Below are 16,770 nucleotides of genomic sequence, written 5' to 3' on the forward strand. Positions count from 1 at the left end.
ACACAGATCTCAGTCTCCCGTGTGTACATGCACTGCACACATCTCCCCACCCCTCAGAGGTCCCATTCTTATCAAGGCTGCACACACACACTGAAAGGTCCTACTGTCCTCAGGCCACACACACACTGAAAGGTCCTACTGTCCTCAGGCCACACACACACTGAAAGGTCCTACTGTCCTCAGGCCACACACACACTGAAAGGCCCTACTGTCCTCAGGCCACACACACACTGAAAGGTCCTACTGTCCTCAGACCACACACACACTGAAAGGCCCTACTGTCCTCAGGCCACACACACACTGAAAGGCCCTACTGTCCTCAGGCCACACACACACTGAAAGGCCCTACTGTTCTCAGACCACACACACACACTGAAAGGCCCTACTGTCCTCAGACCACACACACAGTGAAAGGTCCTACTGTCCTCAGGCCACACACACACTGAAAGGTCCTATTGTCCTCAGGCCACACACACACTGAAAGGTCCTACTGTCCTCAGGCCACACACACACTGAAAGGCCCTACTGTCCTCAGGCCACACACACACTGAAAGGTCCTACTGTCCTCAGACCACACACACACACACACACACACTGAAAGGTCCTACTGTCCTCAGACCACACACACACACACACACACACACACACACACACACACAGCTCTGTGCATTCCTTGAAAGCCCACACAGCACACGAGCCTGTGCACACACAGTGCCCACACAGAACTCCCACACAGAACTCGGTGCCTCTCGCCCACGCGGAAGGGGCCTGTGCTCCCGCCCTGGCAAGCTCAGCTGGGCTCGACCTCAAGCTTCCCTGCCCCCTCTTCTGCCCTCCCGCTGCCTGCCCCAACACCCCTCAACCCCTCAGCTTCAGGAAACTTTTCATCAGGTCCCTAAAGGGGGAACCCCACGGTTCCTCCAGTTCCTGCCCTTCCCGCTCCCGTCTGAGACCCCGTGGGGAAAGGTCACCACAGGCAGAACCCTGCTTGAGCTCTGGGAGGACAGAGGACGGACGGAGGACCAGAAGATGGGTGAGGGCATGGGGAAGGTGTCGGCCCTGAGTGGAGCCGGGGGCGCCAAGGGGTGGCCATGACGTGCGGGTGGAGAGCAGAGAAGCTGTGGCTGCGGCGGCATCTTCGGAGCACCGGGCGGTGGCCGCGCCTGGCACTGGGCGCGCGGAGCTGTCCGTTCAGCACCACCGCGAGGGCGCGGGCTCCGCTCCCGCTCCCGCTCCGGCTCCCGCCGGCGCCTGCGGCGCGGCTGTTGTTTCTGTTGGGGGACGAAGGGCGCTGAGATCGAGAGAGGTGGCTCTCCGAGCGTCGGGGCCAGCAGCCACCTGTGAGCCTCCCGCAACTGCAGGCGGCGGCGACATCCCCGGCCGGAGACAGGAGGAGACGCTCCGCGGACCCCGCCCGCCTGCCCGCCAGGCGCATACACAGGCGCACACACACTCGCATCCGCGCGCACACGCACAGCCAGCCCGCAGCGGCAGCCGCAGCGATGCTCGCCAGCAGGTTGGGGAAGTTTCCCGCCGGCCCTGGCCACGGGCCCCAGTGCTCGCAGGTAAGCGCTTCCAGAACGCTCAGGGCGAGCCCTGGCCGCTCTGCTGGGTAAGGCGCGGCGCGCGGCGCACGCGGCTCGGGGGCACCGCGCCCGGCGGGCAGGGAGGCTCGGGGCCGGGGGCGAGGTGACTCCAGTCGTGGGGGCTGGACACAGGGGATGCCAGGCCGGGCCCTTACCCCCAGTCGGCGTTTACAGACTCGCGCAGTGAATTTCCTCGCCTCCCTCCTGAAGCTACGCGCCCCCATCTCGGCCCAGCCCTGCCCGTACGCATCCCAGCTCCGGTCCCGCCTGTCTGCGGCGAGCGGGCGGGGACTTCTCCTCGGCCCGCCCACGGGCAAGGTCAGCTTGCAGCCCCCTTTTCTCGTAGAGCCGCGGGGGCGCGACTCCTGCAGGAGTAGAGGGACCGACAGGACCCCCTGGATGGGGGTGGAGGCGCGGCCATGCTAGTGGAAACGTACCCCGCCTCCAGCCTTTCCTTGGGAGGGGGCCAAGCCACACAGACCCACTCCTCCCATCCCCGTGCCCTTCAGCACCCAGACACCCACCTGGAGAGGACTGGGCCCGCCAGAGATGGGTGGGAAAGAAGAGAGGGGCGCCCAGACCCTGCGCACCCCGCGCTCATCTGATGCGGCTCCCTCCGCTTCCAGGTGTAGCGCCCGGGCTAGGTGCCGGAGGCTGGGCGTCTCCAACATGACCCGCCGGAGCCTGTGGGACGTGTCGGAGGCCAACGTCGAGGACGGAGACATCCGCATCAACGTCGGGGGCTTCAAAAGGCGGCTGCGCTCGCACACGCTGCTGCGCTTCCCGGAGACCCGCCTGGGCCGCCTGCTGCTCTGCCACTCGCGCGAGGCCATCCTCGAGCTCTGCGACGACTACGACGACGTCCAGCGCGAGTTCTACTTCGACCGCAACCCCGAGCTCTTCCCCTACGTGCTGCACTTCTACCACACGGGCCGGCTGCATGTCATGGCCGAGCTGTGCGTCTTCTCCTTCAGCCAGGAGATCGAGTACTGGGGCATCAACGAGTTCTTCATCGACTCCTGCTGCAGCTACAGCTACCACGGCCGCAAAGTGGAGCCCGCGCAGGAGAAGTGGGAGGAACAGAGCGACCAGGAGAGCACCTCCTCATCCTTCGACGAGATCCTGGCCTTCTACAACGACGCCTCCAAGTTCGAGGGGCAGCCCCTGGGCAGCTTCCGGCGGCGGCTGTGGCTGGCGCTGGACAACCCCGGCTACTCGGTGCTGAGCCGGGTCTTCAGCATCCTGTCCATCCTGGTGGTGTTGGGGTCCATCATCACCATGTGCCTCAACAGCCTGCCGGACTTCCAGATCCCCAACAGTCAGGGCAACCCTGGCGAGGACCCGCGGTTCGAAATCGTGGAGCACTTCGGCATCGCCTGGTTCACGTTTGAGCTGCTGGCCAGGTTCGCCGTGGCCCCTGACTTCCTCAAGTTTTTCAAGAACGCCCTCAACCTTATCGACCTCATGTCCATCGTCCCCTTTTACATCACTCTGGTGGTGAACCTGGTGGTGGAGAGCACGCCTACCTTGGCCAACTTGGGCAGAGTGGCACAGGTCCTGAGGTTGATGCGGATTTTCCGCATCTTAAAGCTGGCCAGGCACTCCACTGGCCTCCGCTCCCTGGGGGCCACCCTCAAGTACAGCTACAAAGAAGTCGGGCTGCTTTTGCTCTACCTCTCCGTGGGGATTTCCATTTTCTCCGTGGTGGCCTACACCATTGAAAAGGAGGAGAATGAGGGCCTGGCCACCATCCCCGCCTGCTGGTGGTGGGCCACTGTCAGTATGACCACCGTAGGGTATGGGGACGTGGTCCCGGGAACCACAGCAGGGAAGCTGACTGCCTCTGCCTGCATCCTGGCGGGTATCCTAGTGGTGGTACTGCCCATCACCTTGATCTTCAACAAGTTCTCCCACTTTTATCGGCGCCAAAAGCAGCTTGAGAGTGCTATGCGCAGCTGTGACTTTGGAGATGGGATGAAGGAGGTCCCTTCTGTCAATTTAAGGGACTACTATGCCCATAAAGTTAAATCCCTCATGGCGAGCCTGACAAACATGAGCAGGAGCTCGCCAAGCGAATTAAGTTTAAACGATTCCCTACAGTAGCAGGGAGGACTTGTCCTCAAACCCACGTTGTTGAGCTGCCTCTCGGGCCTCTGGCACAGTCCAGGCACCTTGGGGTTGTGGCATAGGGAGTATGGCCAGCCCCAGAGGGGAGAGATGCATGGGCATTGCATCCAGGTTGCTTCTACAGTAGTTAGAATTGTTTTTAGAGGGTGGTGTGCCTGGCACCATGCCATTGCGCCTTTCAGTGAAATGACACTCACTGGTGTTGGCATCACAGGCATAACATGTTCGCCTTTCTGCTGGACGAATACCCCCCAGAATGCTAACTTTTCTGTTCACCGTGTTCTCGAGTGCTCGTGGTCCAGTACTGTCTGTGAGGTTTCTGTGCTCTTTTTCTAAGGTTGTCATGTGAGATCTGTGCAAAAAGCCCCTACATGTCTGTCCAGTGGAAATACATCTATGGGGTCAGCAAGGATATGACGGGATTTTGCTCACGTCACATGAAAACAAAATCTCAGTTTTTTTTATTCATTGCTTTCAAAACAAAGAGAATGTGAAGTTAAGCACATGCCCAATGCAAGTCTGTGAGTTGTGTTATGAATGATCGTAGCTCTGGGACTTGCATGGGTACCTGGTCACCTTTAGAACACTGTGCATTGATGTTCATCTCTTAAATGTTGCTCTTTAGAGAATGTTACTCCGTTAAACATGTAGTGAAGATAGAAATTTTTTCCCTAGAACAGCTGCTTTAGGGACAGGGGCTTCAACTAAACATAGGCCAGATTGTAGGATGCTTGCAGACTTTTCAAAGGCGGGCCTCTGTCTTTCCTAGGGTGACCGTGCAGGCATTTATTTCTGGCTGAGGTTCCTGGTCTAGCCCATTTGACCAAACTTTGCTGTGTCTTAGATATTAGCATGTTTTTGAAATATTTATTTTTTAAAATGTTTAGAAATAAGGTCGAATTGTCTTTTTCCACTAAAAAGAGGTTTACCGTTGTGTTGTTTCCCTGAGGAACATTGTTGGGTTGCTAGCAAGGCCAGTAGTTTAGAAATCTTGTTGTCTGTTCTGCAAGCTTGTAAAATGAGGGCCCTTTTATTTCCAAGCAGAGTTTACTTAGGTAATTTTGCTTCTAGGATATAGTATGCTACATGCAATGCTGTAATTTCCTTGTTATGACATGGAAATCTGGTGGCATGGAAGTGTGTACTCAAAATACAGAAATGCATGAAAGCTGTGTTGCTTACCCAGGATGGAAATACTACAATTCCTATTTCCATTTCAACTGCCTTTTGTTGGAGGAGGGTGAGTAGAGGACAGAAAAAAGAAAGCTGTAAAACAAAACATTGCTACTCTCGTAAACAATTGTAAATGTCTTGAAAAGCGCAATGCTATTTAAAAGGCCTTTAAACTTCTAAATTTGTGTTGAAGGTTGAGAGCTCTTTCCTTCTCCAAAATGCCTTCCCTCTTCCTCTCCTCCTCCTCGTCCTCCTCCTCCTCTTCCTGTTAATTGGCACATAACATTGTGAAGGGGAACCTGGGCCCCTTTGTAAGATAGTTCTCCATTATCTTCTAGGCAGTCAGATGGTTTTACAGTTGGCTTTCATTATGGTTCGGTCTTTGGAAAGGTTGCAACATCCAGGAGTCTAAGCATGGAGTTAGGCACGTGTTTTATCCACGGCTTGGACCTTCCCTGAGCAGATCCATGTTGTGTCTTAGTTGAAAGTAATGAATACCTCATGGGAATGTGGTGAGGATCTTGTCAGAAGGTTTTGTGTACTTGTAGTTGCTATGGATACTACAGTCCAGGTGATTTGTTGGATGAATGCACTAGTCACATGTGCCCTTGAGTCCCCAGTTCAAATCCTTCCATCAGACGAGCTTTGTGGAGGGTGGGGCGGTGACCATGTCCTGGTGCCTGATGGTCTACCATCTCCATCTGTTTCTCAGAAGCAGGAAAGGGTGAGATGACTTAGGGGCAATGGGTCACCCAGTTGGAAGAGCAGGGTTATTTTTCAGAATCTACACATGGAGTATTTGGCTTGGGCTGATGTTTCCAGCACTGGAAGGCAGAGAATTTACAAAATCAGCCTTAGCTGCACTGAAGGAAATTGATGCTACAAACTTGTGAGGACTCTTCAGTTTGCCGAGACGGGTGGTCTCAGGTCACTGAGCATGGTTGCTATGGTCACTGACCATAAAGTTTGTGAAAAGTAGGAGGCAGAGGAGCTCAGTCGCTCTCATGAGTATTTTTCTAAACAGGCGGGCTTTACCACCACAAAAGAGATACCCATCGTGGTCACTCTTTGCAGATGTGAAAGCTTGAATACTTGACTTTTCATTTTGGTAATGACTTGCATTTATCTGGTGCCTTTCATTAGGGGAATCCCAAAGTGCTTTAGAAACTGTCTTTTTAACCTCTTGTACATAGACATACTTGTATAAAATTTTACTTTGCCCATCCTGGAACTTCAGTCACTTCTGAGCATGAGACTGTCCTAATAGCATTGAGTTCTCCAAGTGATGGTTTCAGATAAGAGGGAGAGAGAACAACTCAGCTAGCTTGGACATGAGTTGATTCCCACTAAGGATGGAGACTGAACTGTGAGCCTGGAGTGAATAACCTTCCTCTCCCCTCCGGTACCACCAAGGTGTGAAGGTCCCAGGTGCTCCCCACTGGGCTTTAACGGATCTTGCTAGACAACATCTTACACAGCCATCTTCTGCTCCCCGTAGCTAATCTGGGAGGGTCAGGGTGATTCTCTGCTCTGTTCCTGGAGTTAAGAATATGCCTATGAAATGACGTCATTGGCCACCAGGCTGTCAGACTGACCCACAAACCTCCTTTGGGGCCACAGCAGAGCTTCCGACCATGTATCCCAGCTACTGGCTTGACAGCAGCTTCCCTCCTGACATTTGGAAGTTGTTCTTTTCAATGCTGTTGGGGCGAATGTACACACCAGGCTTTTCTCACAATGTATGTGATGAGCATTTTGAAAGTGCTGTTTGGGAAGTGATACATGTCTTTATTGTGTAGACACATATTCCTTATAGGTCTGTGTTTCTGCCAAACCCCCACATTTCCTGGGTTTGCTACTGAGGAGGGGCATGTTGTAATGCCAAGCCGATTTGTAGCTCCTGGGGTAGTAATTGGTGTTTAATATTTGGATTTGTTATTTCTACTTCTCTTAGTCCCCAAATAATTGAACTACCTGATAATTCTTGCCTCATTTCAGAGAAAATGATCTGTTACGCACTTTGGGATAGCAGTGATCTGTGCGGGCTGTGTGTTATCTCCTTGAAGGCTAACTGGTATTTCTTGTATGTTTTAACAGCATGACTTGTCACAGAGTTGTAATTTAAAAATTGAAAACACTGCCTTTGCCATGTCGGTTTGAACACTCATTAACGTACCACTGTGCACGCACTGACGTGGCCGCTGCTCCGTCGTATCTGATGACTCACTGCAGGCTCCCTGCCTGGACTTGGTGAGGAGGAACACACACTCGGGACTCCGCCTCTGAGTATGCAGATTAAATAGAAAAAAGTGATTTATGCTTCCGTAAGGCACTTCAGTTACATATGGAGTGGCAAACACAAGGACGTTCAACGCAGGGGACTGGCTTCCTGAGAAAGGCTGGGCCTTGTGAGCACTGGTTGGGAAGGAGGAGCTGTTATTCACTCTTTGCAGGCACAGGGAGCTGGGCCCCCATTTTTTGCCAGGATCTAGAGCCACCATGCTGCTTTGTAGAAGGAACGGTCACTTATTCTTAGAGCTTGTGTGAAACGCACCCCCACTGCCTTGCTCAGCACCAGAGAGGGGCCTGCCAGGGACAGCCCCGCCCAGCTGGGTGCCATTCCCCCTGCTGCCCTGGTACCTTCCTGACAGTAATTTGGGTACTGGGTAACTTGAGTGTCCTGGCTGGTTTGGTGTGGGTAATGCTGGCGGATGCACAGAACCAGCCCTCAGCACCTACTTAACCCACTAGCGACTTAGGCTCTGAGCCATTCCAGAGGCCACGGTGAATCTGTGGGAAGATCTCTGGCTAACTGGCTCTACTCTTGCTCAGGCCTTCAGTTCTGTGACCTTAGGATATCACTTGGCCTCTCGGAGCCTTATATCCCATTGCTGCCAAAGGAGAAGCTTGGATGAGCTCATCCTTAAAGCCCCACCCAGTTCACATCTCCATGTAAAACAGAGTTTCTGCATGTCTCTACATCCTCATTACAGCAGCGAGCAGATCCCGAATCCACAATGTATCTGTAAGCAGAGCAGAGGGGCTGCTCACACACAACCTGCTGGCTTGCATGTCTCTCTTCAATAGCCAACTGCATAGACACCAGTTTCAGGGACAACGATAGCAGAGAAAGGCTTGGGCTGGCGCCTGTGCCAGGGGAATAGTTTTAAAACAATCAACGAGTGTCTCCTTTGGGCTTTAGACCATTTACACCTAATCCAAGATCCTGTTATTACATATTATTAGAGAGGAAAGTCACATTGATCCCATTTGGCTGCAGGATGAGCACTTCATCCATTTGTGTTTGTTCCCTTAGTGAGGACTAGAGGGTGCCCACCCCTGTTCCCAAGAGGGTATTGGGCCCCAACCAGGGCCCCATAATGCACAACGTCAGCTGGGTCTTTCCCAAACTTAATTCTCACTGAGGACTGGCATCTGCAGGTGTCTCCTCTGCGTAATCTGCAGAAGGGCATGGTGACCTTTGTTAACCCTGTCCCTGGTCTCACGGAAGCTGAGAAAGGGCAGCATGGGGCCTCTGTGCAGCCCAAGGGGGCACATGAGGTTGCCACCAAGTGGGGTCGAGCGCATCTCCTCCCTCCACCGGGTATACATGGATGTTCAGGGATATTTTGGGCCAGGATGCATCTTAAAAGGAAGAACAAACATCTTGTCCCAAGGGAAGAACTTAAACACTGCACTCACATGGTCATTATCTCCTATTCCTTTTAGGAGGACTTTTGTCTAGCATCTCTACCCAAGGACCTTATCTGGGTGTCATAGCCAGTTGGTCTGAAAATCTGCACGTTTTTCCTCCTTCTGTGACCTCACTTGTCAATATCACCATCTTCCTGGATAAGTTCTCCAAAACAATGACAATGTTTGCAGGTGACACGCCGATGCTCTTAGAATATAGATGTAAAGCCTCAAAGACAAGGCCAAGGGGAAAGAGGTACAACAAGGAGGAAAGAGGGCAGCTGTGCCCAGAGCTGGTACGAGCTCCTACAGAAGTTAAAGGGAGAAGGAAGAAGCCAGGAAAGAGAAAAGAGGGCGCAGAAGGACAGCGTGAATAAAAGAAAAGGCAGAGAGCAATGAAGGGAGGTGAGACAATAATGTCGGGAGAATAAGAGAGTATGTTTAGCGAAGTTATTTTAGGTCTTTTGTTGAATTCATTTTATTTTCAGTAACACCCGCCAGAGGCCTCCTGGGAGGTAGCTACTGCTGGAGTCAACTTCCACCCTCTCTACCTGCCACCCCAAACTCCCTCCCCAGCGAAGGACGCACAGTCTGGTAGAACAGCTATACGGAGACTACTAAAAGCCTTTTGAACGAAGAGGGCAGGAAGGACACAAGGAAAGGAAGGGTAAATGCTTCCTCTTGAAGGTGAGACTTCTGGGTCGTAAACAGAAAGAGGACCAGGTGTTGGCCAGACATGGGTGGTGTTAATTAGGGTTAGGAACAGAGAGATGGAGGGAAGAGAAAGGGAAGACACCTTCACGAACAGGGACCTACACAGGCAAAGACCAGGAGGCCCAGGCAGGCCAGCACGTGTGAGGCACATGTAAGGCAGTGTGGCTGAAAAGAAGCAGGGCTCACAGCGTCCGGAGAAAAGCCACGGGCAGGGCTCGGGCTTCTTTCTTCGTCACTGGTAGAACCCCCTGACCACATTAATGCCTGTGGAACGTGACTCTGGCAGCAGCTTGGAGGCGAAGGGGAGGCCAGCAGACCTATTTGAGGTCATTGCCATAGTGCAGGTTGAATAGAAGGGAGTGGGCTGGAGAGGAAGGGGTGGAGCCAGTTGCCAAGGAGACAGACTCTCCAGGCTCCATCACCAACCAACCAGATGTGGGGATGAGGAAGAGGGAGTCCTGGGATAGGCCTTTGGATTTCTGACTTAACTGGTGACTGGGTGGATGGGTGGATGGTGGTGCTACGAAGAGAGATGGGGAACACTTGGCTCTCCTTCCCGAGACTGAGCAGTGTTGCCTACACGCCTGGGGGACACAGAGGTGTGTGGAGGGCAGAGGGAAGCCTGGGACCAGATCATCAACTGAGCGATGGAGATGAGACCATGAGTGAGGTGGCCCAGGAAGGTACAGAGAGAAACAGAAGAAACATGGGCCCCTGTAGAACACTGGGGGGCGGGGGGGGGGGGGGTGAGGAGCAGCTGTAGGGACGAGTGAGGTCCAAGGCTTGGCTTTTCTCTTTTGGCCCAGTATCCTATTTCTCACTTTCCCCCGAGAAATCCCCGGTGGGTGATCTCTGCTGGTGGCCTCAGCTTTCCTCTTTACCCATTTCCTTATTTTACCCATGTGGCCGCTCTGTTCCTACCACTCTTTTCACACTACTCTTTTGAAGATCACCGGTGCTTTCCTACTTCCTAAAAGCAAATCCAGTGGTTCTTCCTCAGTTCTCAAGTTCCCCCAAACCCTTAGACCCGACAGACCAATCTCTAAACTCTTTGTAGTCCCTCCTCTCTGATCTTTGGACACGGCACAGTGCTGGTTCTCCCCTGGGCTCTGCTTCCCCTCTCACATCCCCACTGGGTCTTGGTCCTCCCAACCCTTTTCATCACGCATTTTCCCTGAACTTCTGTCCTTAGCAGCCTGCAGCACCCTTCACCCAAGCCATAGCCTCAACTGGTATGCAAATGACACATGTGTCTCCTGGTCTGACTCCACGTCACTCCCGAGCCCCACACACATGACCCATGTGCGTTTGGAAGTCACCATGTCTAAGAACAGACTTACCTTCACCCCAGACTTGCTCTTTTCCGTCACTTCTGTGAATGGGACCACAGTGCTTCAGCCACTCAGGCTGAAATGTCAGCCATCTTTGAATCCTCTCCATTTACTCGCCATTGCAATCATTTCTTGGCAGCTGACTAGTTGCCAAGAGCCATAACAGACATAGGGAAATAAATGAAAATAAATTAAAAGGTATCGCTCATAGCCCTTAGGCAGTATAGACATCATAGCCACTTGATTGGGTATTGATCATCTGGGGAGATTAAGGTGTAGATTTCTGGGCACCAGTCCATTAACAAAGCCAGACTCTTGGGGTGGCCCCAGGAACCCGCACTCTTGGAAAGCTCCCAGGTGATTTGGATACAAGTGGTTTTCAGACCCTCACGGAGAAACTGTGTCAGGGACATCCCGGCAGTCCTCGCACTCTCCTCATTCCTGCGCCCAGCAGGACTGCAGGTTTTATCAATTCTTTCTTCGCAAGATCCACACATTGGTCCCTTTGTATCAGATTCTCAAGGCTCCCATCGCACTTCAGTCCTTGTTAACTCATGTTTTGTTCATTTCCAACAGAGTCATGCCCAGGTTCCCCTGTCCAATCCATCCTCTACAGCCCCTTCCAGGCTGTTCTCCCCCCTTCCTGTGCCCCAGGCTGACTGCGACTTCCTCAGCTCCTGTGGTGCTTATGTTGACTACAGTGCAGACAGGACGGTCACAGCTGAGGAAGTGAAAAGTGTGTATGGGCCCACTGAGGCTGAAGACGGAGAAAAGGGCTCCTTTAGGTACGAGTTGCCTGTCAATGGGGTAACCAGGGACAGGCCTTAGGGACATAGGAGAATTATAACCAGGGATACACAGAGTTGACAGCACCAAGGGCCAGAAATGCTGGGTGACCGGGCTTACCAGCTGTCCAGGGAGACTAACTGCCTCTTAAAGAGACCCGTGGCCTGCCCAGCGCTGCACTACCTCTGGGCCTCGGGGGCTGTGGTATGAGGCCGGCACTGGGGGAATATGGTAGGAACAGAATTGGGGGACCTCAGGGAGGTTTTTTCCACTCAAAACGCGTTCGCCGCCTACATCTCCAGACATTTAAAGAACTCCAAGCTATTTTCAGACCTCCTAGGAAAAGAACTGAGGTGTTAGCAGTCAGACACCCATCTAACCATTTCCTACGAGGAGAGCTGGCACGACTCACTTTTGATCTGACGGCTTTGTATGGATTTTCCTGGCCAACTCTGCAGGTCGGCCAGCCGGGGCTGCCTGCTGGAGGGCCGCCCTGTAATCCGGGGCTCAGGATCAGCAATGACAAAGGCCACCACCACGGGGTCGCAGCCTGCATTTCTTTTTGTGGAACACGAAGGGGCCAGGAGGGAACCCGCAGTGCACAGAACCCAGGGGGTCCCTGGGCTTCGGTGCTGCTGGCTGGGAGGAGGCAGTAGCTTTCTTCAGGCTGCTCAGGTCTGCGATGTGAGGGCTGCTTCTGGAGGGAGGAGCTGGTGGGATCAATGCAGTCCCTGAAGTTTCCTGGGCTGGTGCCCTCACTCTGCCTGGAACCTGGGGACAAACGATTTAAGACATTTCAATATATTACGATGTAATTTGCCGATTTTAAAACATGAGATCACGGATTGTCCAGTAACCTCATTTTCAAAAAATCCTTCTCATGTTAAAAAATAAAAATCCCAGTCAGACCATGGTATCCTCCTGACCTTGGCATTTACCTGACCTTTCCACCTCCCCATGGGAATATGCAAATGTAACGGAGCTCTCATCCAGCAGGGTGCTCTGAGCCTGCGCCCAAGGACTTGCTTGTGTTGATATTTCAGGGCTGAGCTTGATGCCTGGAAACTGGGATGTGCAGATGTCACGCATTTGAAGAGACTAGAGAGCCAGCCTCCACAAACAAGGCAGGAAAGGAGCCAAGAGGCAGAAATCAACTAAGAGGCACTATTAGGCAGGTCGAGTGGAAGGATTTCTCTGTGTGCCCTAAGCTCCCAATACTTTCACATGTGTCATTGGGTGAAAAGGTGTCTCAAATGGCCCCTCAGGAGTAGGTGTGTGTCTGGGTATGTGTGAGTATGCATGTATGTGCATGTCTCTTTCTTGTTCTTTTATAACCACCTCAATATATAAAGAAATGAATTTGCTTTACATTGTACAGAGTAAGGGTAGGTCTTTTCTGCCAGAAGAAGCTGTTGTTGCCTTTCAGCCAAATTGGAAATAGCTACTCTAGACAAAGATTGTCTATATTTGTATATACTGTATATACTCGGTATATATTGTATATATAGCATTTGTATGTATTGCATATATTTGCTGTCATTACTTTGGATAAATGTCAAGGGGCCCAGCAAGACTTCAGGATTCATTGAACAAGAGTAAGAAACTAGCAATCCATCGGATTTATGTGAAATTGAAATAAATTTGTACTAAGAACTTGAAAAGCATTGTTTGGACCAGGGGTCCTCAAACTTTTTAAACAGGGGGCCAGTTCACTGTCCCTCAGACTGTTGGAGGGCCGGACTATAATTAAAAAAAAAACTATGAACAAATTCCTATGCACACTGCACATATCTTATTTTGAAGTAAAAAAACCAAAACGGGAACAAATACAATATTTGTATTTGCATGTGGCCGGCGGGCCGTAGTTTGAGGACCCATCGTTTGGACTTAAGTGATTGCCTGTCAGATTCAAAATCTGAATCTGCCCAGCTGGTGTAGCTCAGGGGTTAAGCGTTGATCCAGGAACCAAGAGGCTGCTGGTTTGACTCCTGGTCAGGGCTGCGGGCTCCATCACCAGAAGGGGTCATGCAGGAGACAGCTGATCAATGACATTTCTCCCTATCCCTCTCTCTTCCTCTCTCGGGGGGGGGGGGGGGGGACGACACAGAACACACATAAAAAACACAAAAAAACCCAAATGTGAATCATATCCCAAGTCACTACTGAACTTGTTAAAGCAATTAATTTAACCTGAAAATCAAAAAGCCTTGCTGAAACTTGTCAAGGCCCAGGCTCACTAGTCCATTGATATCAGGTATAATTTTCAAAGACCACATTCTAAGCATGTAAACGGATTTACGGTCATCAGCCGGTGCGCCTTTAAAACTTCTCTCCACATTACGAAAGGTCAGCAGAGAACGAACCCAGGAATTTGCACAGATTCATTAATAATGAAACCGTTCCCCACTTCAGATTCCTCGGTGCAGCTTGCTTTTTAGCATCAAAGACTTGGGTTGCAAGTGCTGTTCTGTCTTCTCATTTGAATATTTTTGCTTAGAATCTTTCCTTTTTAAATAGGAACGAAAGCTGTCATGGGAAAGATGGGAAGGAACACAGCTGCGGCGCTGCCCCCACCAGCACGCTTGCGTTCACAGGAACATTAGAGGGAAAGTGTTTGAAAGCTGAGCACTTTAGCATCAGGTTTTATTTAGCTTCCACTCAATTAATTACAGTTCACCTTGGAAAATTCTCTAAAAATTTAAAACTAGTTGCAGGCCCTGGATTTTCCACTAGAAAAAATTTAAAACTCATTAGCTTTTAGTGCTTTCTCATACAATGGAATGAACTTGTTTTTCTATCGAGGAAATGTCGGGTATGACACTGTTTTGTAATTTTTGGTTACAATCGTGATTGCTATCATGCCAAGAAAACCCATTTCTCTTTGCTGCCCCTCCATTTATTTCCTTCATATCCTTCCCTTTGCATTCAGTCTGTGAAGTGGCTCATGAATAGAACAATAAAAATGGACGAGAGGTCAATAGGCTCTTTGAGGGATTCTGACCTGTTGGCTGACCTGGAGCTGGAGGAGGCCTGGTCAGCCTGAATCAGTGTTTGTGTAAATGTGATTGGAACAGGTGGCTGGGGGCCAAGGGCATCCTGGTGTTCCCTACCTTAGCTCATTCCCAGGAGGAAGGACAGGGGTGACCCTAGTCTCAGGAGCCTCATACCCTGGAGCCCCCTTTCCTCCGGGTGGTAACACTCACATGGGGAAGATTCTAGCAGGGTGCTAGGTTCAGGACCAGAACAACAAATCCCCTGGACACATATTAGCTCATTTGACAGACACAAGAACCCTAGGAGAGGATGGAAGAATCATACATGACAAGGAACCAGATCCTTTAAACCAGGAGTGGCGAACACCCGGCCCGCAGGCCATATAAGACCCAAAAAATCATTTGACCTGGCCCTGCCCAGGCAACTGCAGGAGGGACTCGGAATTCAATAAATCCAGGAACTTTTTTCATAGCAACATAAATTTATATTAAGTGAATGATATGAAGCGAATGATGTTAAAAATATCCAAATGGCCCTTGGCAGAGAGAAGGCGCCCCACCTCTGCAATGCAAGGACTTATGCCTCTAGATATTTACTTTCTATTTAAAAATCTTTTCAGATTTTATAAATATAGGATCAGGGGAATGTAAGTATGCAGATCATAAAACCCTATAAAGCTATTTATTAACCAGAAATTTGATTTTGAGTTTTCTGGGACCAAAGCAAATTGGGAAGCCCAGTCAATTACATGATTCATATTTATAAGGACCAAGAATGCTTTGGTGAGCCCTGACCAGTTTGGCTCAGTGGCTAGAGCAGGGGTGGGCAAACTTTTTGACTCGAGGGCAACAATGGGTTCTTAAACTGGACCGGAGGGCCGGAACAAAAGCATGGATGGAGTGTTTGTGTGAACTAATATAAATTCAAAGTAAACATCATTACATAAAAGGATACAGTCTTTTTTTTCAATAGTTTTATTCATTTCAAATGGACCGGATCCGGCCCGCGGGCCGTAGTTTGCCCACGGCTGGGCTAGAGCGTTGGCCTGTGGACTGAAGAGTCCCAGGTTCGATTCCGGTCAAGGGCATGTACCTTGGTTGTATGCATATCCCCAGTAGGGAGTGTGCAGGAGGCAGCTGATCGATGTTTCTCTCTCATCAATGTTTCTAACTCTCTATTCCTCTCCCTTCCTCTCTGTAAAAAATCAATAAAATATATATATATTTAAAAACAACAACAAAAAACCCCCCACGATATCCCTAAAATAGGGACTGGTCGTTCCGGTTGCTTAGGCTTTTATATATATAGATAGATGACCATCACAACTGCTGCATTATTACAGATTTTTAAAAAAAGAAAAAGAAAAATAGATGAGCTGAATGGTTATTCTTGCCCAGGGCAACAAGAGTGTGAAGGATTTGAACCCAGGAAATGTGGCTTCTGAGGCCAAGCACCTTCCACTGAGCTAAGTAACAATTCTCTAAAGTACTCATGATCAAAGACAGATTTTGGTAAGGGAGAGAATAGAACATATTTTACTTAAAAAAAGAAAGCTTTCCAGGCAAAAGATGCCAAATATATCCTGATAATGAAAGAAAAAAATCTCATCTTGGACACAAGTAAATTCACCCTGCTCCCCCCCCCCCCCCCCCACCCCTTACAGGTAGAAAGGATGCCATTTCAGAAAATGCAGGTTCCACTGAAATGGAGAAAAGGTACAAATCTGCTAACAATGGTCCTAAATTTAAATTGAAAAGCGTCTCCTTCTAAGACAGATCAGCAGGCGGGCTTAGCAACACTAACATTCTAAAGCCAGACCTCCGGTGTTTATCAGGCAATGTGGTCCAGCGGAAAAAGCAACAGTTTTGGAAACATTCAAACTGGGAGCTGAAAGTTCATGCTGGTATTGATTAGCTTGGTAACCTCATTTAATCTCTCTGATCCTTTCTTCTCTGAGGAAAAGACTGTACCTTGTTGTGAAGACCTGAGACACTGTATCAAAAGCGCAGGCTTAGATGCTAAAATCCTAGTTGATATTATTACTGTGGTTATTGTGATTATCTGGGCAGATTAGCTTGTATGATTAATGATGACAATTGTGTTGTTTGCGCTAACTTCATTCAATGAAACTTTATTTACTACCAATTACATTTGCTATCCTGGTCAGCACTGTGGAGGAACAAGATGGATAAACACCAAGTCCCTGCTTGCAGGAGTCTTATAATCCAGTAACCAGACACATAATTGTAGCTGAGTTTGGAAGCAGTTAAGCTGGCGGAAGAAGGGACAGTACTAAGGCAATAATGTGAGATGAGGTTATGCCAGTTGGGTCTGGAATGTCAGGAGGCAGAATTCAGTCTGAACTT

The 16,770-nt window shown here is 50.3% G+C and overlaps 1 protein-coding gene across 1 annotated transcript; it reads left to right on the forward strand.

The window, feature by feature from the left end:
• Positions 1-1,051: 1,051 nt before the first annotated feature.
• KCNS2 (potassium voltage-gated channel modifier subfamily S member 2) lies at positions 1,052-3,776 on the forward strand. The gene is made up of 2 exons (XM_036338719.1): positions 1,052-1,565; positions 2,213-3,776. Exon 2 carries the CDS (start codon positions 2,256-2,258, stop codon positions 3,687-3,689), a length of 1,434 nt encoding a protein of 477 aa, XP_036194612.1. The 5' UTR covers positions 1,052-1,565; positions 2,213-2,255; the 3' UTR covers positions 3,690-3,776.
• Positions 3,777-16,770: the final 12,994 nt, after the last annotated feature.

Source organism: Myotis myotis, unplaced genomic scaffold (assembly GCF_014108235.1).
Source record: "Myotis myotis isolate mMyoMyo1 unplaced genomic scaffold, mMyoMyo1.p scaffold_m19_p_16, whole genome shotgun sequence".
Classification (NCBI taxonomy): Eukaryota; Metazoa; Chordata; class Mammalia; order Chiroptera; family Vespertilionidae; genus Myotis; species Myotis myotis.

What these genes read in the sequence shown, in the direction of transcription:
- KCNS2 (XM_036338719.1), top strand. Translation starts at nt 2,256, where the DNA reads ATGACCCGCCGGAGCCTGTGGGACGTGTCGGAGGCCAACGTCGAGGAC.